Raw genomic sequence first — 10,523 nt, 5'->3', positions numbered from 1 at the left:
CTGAGAGCTGCTTCCACGGACATTGACTCCCTGGCACTTCCACCTGCCCCTCACAAAGGCTGAGCACATGCCTACGGCAGGCAAAGCACATGCCTACGGCAGTGTCACCCATGCTTGCAGGAAGAAGCCGTCGAGGTTGCTCAAAAAATTAAAAATAGAACTACCGTATGATCCAGCAGTCCCACTTCTGGGTGCACGTCCAAAGGAAATGAAATCACTATCTTGACGAGATATCTGCGCTCCCATGTTCTTTGCAGCCTTATTCACAATAATCAACCCAAACGCCATCAACAGATGAGTACATAAAGAAAGTGTGGTATACGCATAAATGGAATATTATTCAGTCTTTAAAAAGAAGGAAATCCTACCCTTTGTGACAACATGGATGGATCTGGGAGACATTATGCTGCATGAAATCAGTCACAGAAAGACAAGTGCTGCATGATTCCTCTTCTACGAGGCATCTAAAATAGTCAAGTGTGCAGAAGTAGTCAATGGAATGGTGATTCCCAGGGGATGGGGGGAAGGGGATATGAGAACCTGTTGTTCAATGGGTAAAAGTTACAGTTATACAAGATGAGTAAGTTCCAGAGATCTGCCATACGACAGAGTGCCTAGTCAACAGTAATACTGTGTACTTAAACATACGTTAAGCATGTTAGGTCTCATGTTACATGGTCCTACTACACATGTTAAAATAAACCTAGAAAACAAAGGGACGCAGGAAAGTTTTGGAGATGATGGATATGTTTATTACCTTAATCATGGTAATGGTAATACAAGTGTATACACATGTCCGAACTCACCAAATTGGATACATTAATTATGTGCAGTTTTTTGTATACCAATTATATCTCAATAAAGCTGGGGGAAAAGTCATTGACATATACAGTAATGGTGAATGCCGAGCAGCTGATGTGCTGATAAATGTTTAAAAACAGGCTCTCCTAAGCAGAAAAGTGCTGGACTATTGCCTGCCAATGTCTATGGTGTAAATATTCCCACCGCAGCAATTTCAAGCTACCAAGCCTGACATCACTGAAAGCAGACTTAGGAAGATAGAAGCACAATTGGCTCCCGATGTGTCTTGTATCAATGTGTTGATACAAGACAACTCCAGCACAGGCCTCGGAAGGGATATGAGCAGGGTACCGACAGCATCTCCTTTACGTATAGCCAGAGTGCTTTGCTACAGACATAGAATCTCATGATTTTATGTGACTTTTATACTCTCTTCTGTGATATGCCAATGCTTGAACATCTTACCGTGAAACAAAATGGAAGTACTCTCCAAACCTTTTAATTATTTCATACTCTAGGAAGGTATGTCTTCTTTATTATTTTTCCATCACCTCTTCCCCCACTACCCACCTTCATCAGTGAAAACCCACTTAAGAAGCCAGACTTCAAGGATCCCTCCATTTGGTCAACCTAACACTAATGGATATCTTGTTTTGCCTGACCAGCATCATTTCCCCTTCTGATACTAGCCCTGCATTTTCCTTTAAGCAACCATCCCTTACCCCATCTTGAGTCCTCCTCAGGCCTTATTTCCTGGCTCTAGCATTTAGCACATGACACAGTCCCGGCCAAATAGAAAGTTCCATTCCCCTGGAGAAAGGACAAGGTTCCGGGGGGACTAATGAGACTCTTTGCTTGGAATTATTGAACAAGAAAATCTCTTCCCTCTGCATTACTAGGCTAGTAGGATGCAAGCCTGGAACTGCTGGTGGCCATCCTCCACTACAAGGAAAGAGCCCATCTGAGAAAGAATACAACACAAAAGAAAGCTGAGATGAGAGACAGAGAATAACTGAGTCCTGATAGCATCATTTTGGTCCTTGGATTCAGCTGTGCCTGAGACACTTCCAGACCTTCCCAGTTTTCTGGATACTTCCCCACTTTTTCAATACATGAGCCCATAAAATTCTTTTTTAACTGAAATCCCTTTGATTTGGGTTTTCAGTCACTTGCAACCAAACATTTTCTGGCTGATTCACAGATCTGAGATCAAATGAGTTGGTAAACACCCCTCCAAGCTTTTCTCCTTGGTCCTAGTTAGAGCTCAGTGTTCAAGTAAGAATACAGTTCACTGGGGCTGGGCCTCCATGAGGAGGAGTCCCAGGCAGAAGTGGTCCATGTAAGCTACCCATGGCACAAAGGGCGTCACTTCAGGATCCGGATGCTCATTTTCTGCTCGATGTTCATCTTCTCTAAGGACTGCGGGGAGACGGGTGGTAGTCAAGAGGCTTGAATTCCAAACCTCTATGCTTCCAGCCTCCTCTCCCATCCCCCAGGCCCCATGATTCCCTGGGGGACCCCCTCTCTTTCTGCCATCCTCCTTCCAACTTCATTTCCCATGTCCACCTGTCCTAGGGACTCCTGGTCTCAACTTCCCAGGCCTGAGGGCATCCTGACCTTGGCGAACTCCAGGAAGGACACAGCGCCATCCCCATCTTCGTCGGCTTCCTGCACTGTGCGGTCGGCAATGCTCTCCAGCTGCTCTTCTGTCACCTGTACCCCAACCATCAGCCGGAGTACCTGGGTGGTGGAGGAAGAGACAGAGACAGCCATAAGGAGGAGGCGCAGAGACTACTGACACCATCCCCCAAACCTTGTCCGCATCACCCCAAATGTCAGTGCCAATTTTGTAATCCATCCCTCATTCATTTTCCCCCGATTCCAGTCACTTCCCACCACAGCCCCCAATAATTCCCCCATTGCTTCTCCATCCAACCCCCCCATCTGTCATTCACTATCCCACTCTCATCTCAATAATGTGCCCAAGTTCATTACTCAAGCCCCACCTTAGAACCCAATCTCTGCCTATCCTCCACCCCATCCCCCATCTCATCCTCCAACTAGTCCCAAATCCATCCCCCACCTCATCACATCTATCCCAGAGTTCCTCAGTCTCAGCACTATTGACATTTGGGGCCAGATAACTCCTTTCGGTGGGGGGAGGGGTATTGTACCCCTGGTACCCAGGGTACCACCCTGGGTATTGTAAAATGTTTAGCAGTGTTCCTGACCTCTACCCACTAGGTCCCAGGAGCACCACCCCGTCAAACAAAAAGGTCTCTACATATTGCCAGTGTCATTCAGGGGGCAAAATCACCCCCAGTTGAGAGCTACTGATCTATTTCCAACCTCATACCCAAATGTTCCCCATCCCATCTCCCAACTAACCCACACTCCAACCCCACCCACTCCTATTCCCCGCCCAACACCCCAGTCATCTGCATCTCCCACCCACCAATCATCCCTCCATCGCCCACAGCCGTTCCGTTCTACCACACCCCCCTTCCCTTGGGTTCTTCCAACCTGGAGCATCTCATGCCTGGAGATCTTTCCATCTCGATCCAGGTCATAGAGCTGGAATGCAACTGGGAAGAGAGTGGAGGGGGAAAAGGAAGGTGGGTTTTCCCTGCTTCTCTTCCCTCCCAAGTTCACCTTGGAGGAGTGGGGGGTGCGGGGGGCACCAGTGGGCCCACACAGGGAGTGGAAGGTGCCTGGGCCCTCTCAACGGGTATGGTCAATCTGGGGTCTCACTCGGGTAGGGGGCACAGACTCACAGCGAAGTTTGTTCATTCTGCTGTTGAGGGGCTCGGGTTCCTGGGGGTCCCGGTTTCTGAGGTCCTCAACATCTACAGGTCGAAAGTGAGCCAGGACTCTGACAAAGCCTGGGAAGTCCAGTTGCAGACTCCTGGGGGGTGGGGGGAGGCAGGCAATGGTGCAGGCGCGGTGGTCGCCGTGGCCCTGCCTCTGCCTCAGTTGCTAACCTCCCCCGACAAGCTCTCACCCCCACCTCCCCACCCGCGGCGAGGCTCACCCGTCAGGGAAGAAGCTGTCTATAATGCGGTCTCCCAGAGGGTTCACGGCCAGCGCCCCGATCTCCTGCAGATCTACGCGGCTGGAAAGTCAAAGTTTAAGGGGGGGGGTGAGGCAAAGACGGAACGTGGTCAAGGAGGGGACGGGGTCTGAGAGGCAGAGGTGAGAGGTCAGAAGGCCAGCTCCGGCTCACCTGAGGTAGCCCTTCTCATTCTTGTCAAGCGCTCGGAACCGGTGGTAGAGGCGGAGCAGACTGGCCTGCGAGACTGCGGGGGCGGAGGCGGACGGTGACTCCCCGAGGACTCTGGGGACGCGGCCGAACCCCGGGGCGCGCTCCATGCCCAAGGCGGCCGCGGGGGTTGAGCGGGGGGCGGGGGGCTGGCTGGAGGGAGGCTCCACCCGGGCCCTGGGGCCGAGCGGGCGGGGTGCGACCCGGGAGATCCGGGAGACCCAAAGAGACCAAAGCCACCCCTCCATCCGCCTCCGGTCCTGCAGGCTGCCTCGACCCCGGCTGGAGGCTACCTGGGTGCCCGCAAGCCCGGAGCCGGGACCCCTGAGTGAACGCGCCCCACGCCCGCGAGCCCGGCCGCTAGGATCTTCTAGGTTCGCCCGGCCCCGGGACCCTCCCCCGGAGCCGCCGGGAACCCTACCGGGTCCCCGGGCGCTATGCGCCGCACTCACAGCCGGTCTCCCGCTGGATGCTGTCCACGTCGGGGATCCTGGCGGCGCGGGAGCTGCAGGAGCCCATGGCCGAGCTGCGCCGGGGCCGGCGTCCTCCCCTCCCGCCTCGCAGGCGCGGCCGCCTGGTGGCCCCTGGGCCGAAGGCCACAGCCCTGGCGTAGAGCCAGGCTCCTGAACCCCGCCGTTCCTCGCCTCCCACCCGCGACCCGGGCGAATAGAAAACCGTGCCAGTGTGGCGGGGTCAGCGGGGCGGGAGCGAAGAACGCGCAGTTGCATCCCGAGACTCTGAGGTCGGGCGGGGAGGGGAGGGGAGGGGCTGGGCTGGGCCGGGTCCGCCGGCCGCGTGTCCCCGTTCCCACTCTGGCCCCGGCACCGACCCGCCTCCTCCCGCCCGGCCCAGCCCTCCCTCCCGGGTGCCGCCGAGCAAGGCTCGAGCGAGGTCCGCCCTTCTTCATCTGGAGACAGAATCCAAGCCCTTCTGGGAAGTGGGTGACGGGTGGGCAGGGGAGCTAGACGCATTCGTCCCAATCCGGGATGGCCCCAGCCTGGGGCCCCCTCGGGCCTGGAGGCAGAGGCCTTGAAAGAGTCCCAAACGGGGCTGAAGCGAGGAGGGTTGGGAGGCAGAGAGCAAGGGCTAGTTTAAGTGGAAGGAGCGCCGGGTTTGAAAGACTTGGATTGGAATCCCAGCTATGCTTCTCTCTCTGGACAAGTCAGCGTATCTTGGTTTCATCTCTTTCGTTCGGTCCACACAGCCTTGTTGTTTAATTGAGTCAATGCTTAAAAATCTGGATGTTTAACCCCAAATCCCAAATTCCTGGCTTCTGAAAAATCAGATCTGACACCACTAGGCCCGCAGTCCTGCCTGGCGCCGCTTGGGGGCAGCTGGGAACAGCTGCCATGTGTAGAGGGGGCATCCTGAGGGGTCCTCTTGCTATAGTCCCCAGCCAGCCCGGCTGCTCCCTTATGAGCCCTATTGGGCCCTGGTAGAAGCTCCAGCTAAGGAACTGACAGCCCTGCGACCAGCCCTCAAGCACCAGGGGAATCCACATACAGCCTGAGGGAGCGTTACAAACCTCACTGTCACCAACCTCTACATAATAATGACAACCACAGCAAGGGCTCTCATTTTTCTGAGCACTCACCATGGGCCCTGCACTTTGCTATGCCTTTTAAGTGCACTAACTCACATGCTTGCTACACTGCCCTCTTCCCACTTTTCTGTGGTGGAGGCTTGCCATCGCTTGAAATAGCTGTGGACTGTCATGAAGCATGTATTCTCCATGGGGGCCACATCACCCCCAAGGGGCAAAAATCTCTTCTTTTTATGTATGAAACACAGACACACGTATAACACATACATAGATATATATCTGTAGTATTAAAATTTCATGGGAGGGACTTCCCTGGTTAAGTGGTTAAGAATACGCCTGCCAATGCAGGGGACACGGGTTCGAGCCCTGGTCCGGGATGATCTCACATTCCACGGAGCAACTAAGCCCGTGCGCCACAACTACTGAGCCTGCGATCTAGAGCCCGCGAGCCACAACTACTGAGCCCATGCGCCACAACTACTGAAGCCCGTGCGCCTAGAGCCCCTGCTCCCCAACAAGAGCAGCCACCGCAATGAGAAGCCCGCGCACCACCATAAAGAGTAGCCCCCTCTCGCCGCAACTAGAGAAAGCCCGCGCCCAGCAACGAAGACCCAACGCAGCCAAAAAAAAAAAAAAAAGATTTCATGGGAGAGGGGTGGTTAAGGAAAAAAAAAGTCTAACAATGCTCCTTAAGTGGGAGGTGATAATTTTTTAAAAGTTGAGAAACTCAGTTGTAAAGGAACAAGCACCACAGGTGTCCAGCTTTGCATGTATAATTACCCTCTCTTCCCCCATCATAATCACATAGATACACAAATTTCCCAAGGGGAAAAAAAGGCAAGCTGTTCATTACAAGGGTTCAAGTTCATACCCGCCTTGGAGAGAGAGAGAAACTGGAGAAACAATCAAGCCTCTAGCCCCAGGCAGAGTCTTACATCGGATAAGCCTTGAAAATATTGATCTAAGAAGTGCATGCTTCTCTTTTCAGGTACCCCAAGGGTTAGGCAACTGTCATAAAGAATGCTTGATTCCCTTTCAGTTGCCCCACAAGGACTAAAGCATGCGGGAAACTACACTGCTCCCTAATGAAGCCAAGGAGTCACTCCAGCGCCACCCTGGGAGTGTAGGACGGGTTAGGTTCTGAACCCAGGAGGGGGTAAGAGCCCCTGGGAGGCTGCAATAATCATCTCAGTCCAGCTTGGGCTGCTGATCTTGGAAAGAGCTCCTCCAGCCTTAATCTCTGAGTCAGTGCTGCACTAAAGTAAATCAGGCCAGAGAGCAATTTACAACCCCAATCCACATGCCATCACAAGCTTACAGGAGAACACTGTGCTAGCATTGATTCCTGCTTCACGCACACAAGTAGTGTTTAAATCAACTTCACAATTTACATGGCCACATCTTTTCAGGGCATTTAAAGGGGAAATGTTTTGGGGAGAACTTCATCTGAAGAATCTGTTGAATAGGATTCAGGCTAAACGTTTGTCATTTGCTTTTAAGCTGCATAAAAGTTGCTAGCCATTCTTGATGAAGCAATACTGAGGTTCAACTGGAAAAATGCAGATGCGAGAATAGTTGGGAAAATACAGAACACTTACAACTCAATAACAGAAAGACAGCTCAGTTGTTTTTACAACGTTCTCAATGAGTTTCACATTTTAATATATGTTAGAGCTCCTTTTCCCCATAACATTGCAGGTTCCATAAGAGTGGAGGGCATATAAGAAATTATATAACAAGGCCAGATACCTGGGAAGTCCAAATATCTGTGTCCTCATGCTGAGAGCTCAGGACAAGAAGGCTTGACCAAGCCCCCCTTTCTGCCCTCCTACTGCAAGGGGAATTTGGTTAGTTTTTCAAATTAAGCTTTTAAATTTGTCAGCTTAACAGGGGACTTACACGTTCCAAACATCTTTCTAGCAAGAGTCAAGTTACACCACACACAAGGTGGCCTGTTTCCTGAGTTATTTAATTAGAATCTACAGATATCCACAGGGAAAGCATATTTCAAAACAGGCTGCCTCTTTGGGAGAGAGTGGGGGTGGGTGCACAAGTGTGGGAGGAAAGAATAAGACAATACCCCTGGAAGATATTAGCTCCAAGCTTGTTTAGTTGGGAGCAATGATCTTCACACATTAGATTTCCAAAGATGCGCCTGGAAAGGAGAGTGGGCTGGAGCTGAGCTTGGCTCACGTGGAAGAGCTGAGAATTTCAGACAGCTGTGGTTCTTGGAGCAACCCGACCCAAAGGAACCACACAGAAAAGTCCCCTCCAAGACAGCTGTCCTGGTTAGGATAATGTTCAGCTGTTGTAACGAAGAACCTCCACATAAGAGTCGCAGGTAGAAGTTGGCATCTCTCTCATGTTTGGGTCTGGAGGCAGACAGTCCAGGGCTGGCCTGGCAGGGCTGCTCCAGGAAGCTCCTCTCCCTTGATGCTCTATCATCCCGGGGACATTGCCCTCATCCAGGATGGACGCAGGCCAGGATGGACCTCCAGCCTCAGAGCTCACGTTCCCACCAGCAGGACAGAGGGAGAAGCAGAGAAAAGAGCCTGCCTCTCCCTCCTAGGAAGTATCCTAGAAGTCATGCAAATTGCTTCCCATTCCATTCTGGAGGGAGAGCTTAGTCACATAACCAGCCTAGCTGCAGAGGAGGATGGGCACTTCTGTAGTACTGGGTGGCCATGTGCCCAGCTAAAATTTGGGGTTTCCAAATAACCCAATTTTTAAGTGAGCCAAAAAAGTCTTAAATTGACATTTCTCCAAAGATATGCAAATGACCAAGAAGCACATAAAAAGATGCTCAATATCATTAGTCATTAGGGAAATACAAATAAAACGACAATGAGATTTCATTTCACACCCACTAGACTGGCTAGAATTTAAAACAAAACAAAACAATGGAAAATAACAAGTTTTGGCCATGATGTGGAGAAATTGGAACCCTCATACATTGCTAGTAGAAATGTAAAATGGTGCAGCTGCTATGGAAAACAGTTTGGAGATTTCTCAGCAAGTTAAACAGAATTACCATATGAGCAATTCCACTGCTAGGTATATACCCAAAAGAATTGAAGACAGGTGTTAAAACAAAAACTTGTGCATGAATGTTGATAGCAGCATTATTCACAATAGCTACTATGTGGAAAGAATCCAAATGTCCACTGATTAATGAGTCAATAAAACGTGATCTATCCATTACAATGGAATACTATGCAGCCATAAGGAGGAAAGAAGCGCTGAACATGCCACAATACGGATGAACTCTGTAACGTAAAATAAACCAGCCACAAAAGACCACATAGAATGTTATAACATGAAATGTCAAGAATAGGAAATCTGTAGAGACAGAAAGTAAATTAGTGGTTGCTTAAGACTAGGGGAGCCAGTGGGACAGGGAGTTGTAGATAAAGGGTACAAAGTTTATTTTTGAGGTGATGAAAACATTCTAAAATTGTGGTGATGGTTACACATCTATGTGAATATATCTATCTCTTGAATTGTACACTGTAAACAGTGAATTATATGCTATGTGAATTATAGCTCAGTAAAGCTGTTTAAAGACAAAAGCCAAGAATAGCCTGAAAAACTCTGGAAAGTAAAAAGTAACGAGGGCAAACTAATTCTAACAGATTTTTAAATGTATTATAAAGTTACAATGAGCTATGACGTAATAGGGCAGGAATAGACAGAAAAGAAACAGACAAGAAAGTCAGAAACAGACCCAAATACATGTGGGAATTTGACATGTGATAAACGTGACATCTCAAATCAATGGGGGAAATGTGAATTACTCAGTAAATGTCATTAGGGACATCTGTCTTTTGGGGGAAAAACTAAAGCTGTATCCCTACCTTCACATACCAAAATTAATACCAGATAGATTAAAGGTTTAAATGCAAAGTGAAACTATACAATACTAGAAGAAATTTTAAATGTTGTTATAGTCTTGAACTTGAAGGCCTTTGTAAACATGAAACAAAGCACAGGAAGCATAGAGAAAAGATTGGCTAATTTGACTGTGAAAATTAAAATCTCTGTATGGCGATACATAGAGAGATACAGATCTCAAAGTCAAAAAGACTAGCGGGGGGGCTTCCCTGGGGGCGCAGTGGTTGAGAGTCCGCCTGCCGATGCAGGGGACACGGGTTCGTGCCCCGGTCTGGGAAGATCCCACATGCCGCAGAGCGGCTGGGCCCATGAGCCATGGCCGCTGAGCCTGCGCGTCCGGAGCCTGTGCTCCACAACGGGAGAGGCCACAACAGTGAGAGGCCCGCGTACCACCAAAAAAAAAAAAAAAAAAAAAAGACTAGCTGGGGAAATATTCAGTCTATATAAAAGACTAAAGATAATTTCCTTTGAATACGAAGATATCTTAAAAATCAAAAGGAAAATGATAAGACAACAAAAAGGAAAACCAAAAATCCCCACACCTCTCATTAGAAAAAATGGGATAAGATGTGAAATAGAAATGGTAAATAGCATAAGAAGATGACCAACCTCACAAAGTTTAAAAGTACATATTGTCTCTAGAAAAAAAAAAAAGAAAAAAAATAATAAAAGTATGCATTAAAACAAGAGACTATTTGTACCTTTGATGTGGTCAAGATGACAAGGATACAGGTCAGGAACCTCAAGTAGGCAAGAGTCATGTCTTACAGGGTCTTGCAGAGTCTTTTAGGTCACAAGTTTTATTTTAAGTGTGAGGGGACATCATGGTAGGGTTTAAGATGGAGAATGAGGGGGGCTTCCCTGGTGGTGCAGTGGTTAAGAATCCGCCTGCCAATGCAGGGGACACGAGTTTGAGCCCTGGTCCGGGAAGATCCCGCATGCCGCAGGGCAACTAAGCCCATGCGCCACAACTACTGAGCCTGCACTCTAGAACCTGCAAGCCACAACTACTGAGCCCACATGCAACAA

General features: G+C 49.4%; 1 protein-coding gene across 1 annotated transcript; it reads right to left on the bottom strand.

The window, feature by feature from the left end:
- Positions 1 to 759: 759 nt before the first annotated feature.
- On the bottom strand, positions 760 to 4,769 carry CHP2 (calcineurin like EF-hand protein 2). The gene is made up of 7 exons (XM_079944936.1): positions 4,513 to 4,769; positions 4,025 to 4,097; positions 3,833 to 3,913; positions 3,576 to 3,706; positions 3,325 to 3,386; positions 2,419 to 2,541; positions 760 to 2,220 (listed from the first exon to the last, which is right to left on the bottom strand). The coding sequence occupies exons 1-7, from the start codon at positions 4,577 to 4,579 to the stop codon at positions 2,167 to 2,169; spliced, it is 591 nt and encodes a 196-aa protein (XP_079801062.1). The 5' UTR covers positions 4,580 to 4,769; the 3' UTR covers positions 760 to 2,166.
- Between the last annotated feature and the right edge of the window lie 5,754 nt (positions 4,770 to 10,523).

The sequence above is a fragment of the Stenella coeruleoalba genome (genome assembly GCF_951394435.1).
Source record: "Stenella coeruleoalba genome assembly, chromosome: 15".
In the NCBI taxonomy this organism is placed as follows: Eukaryota; Metazoa; Chordata; class Mammalia; order Artiodactyla; family Delphinidae; genus Stenella; species Stenella coeruleoalba.
This window is presented reverse-complemented; position numbering and strand designations above follow the sequence as displayed.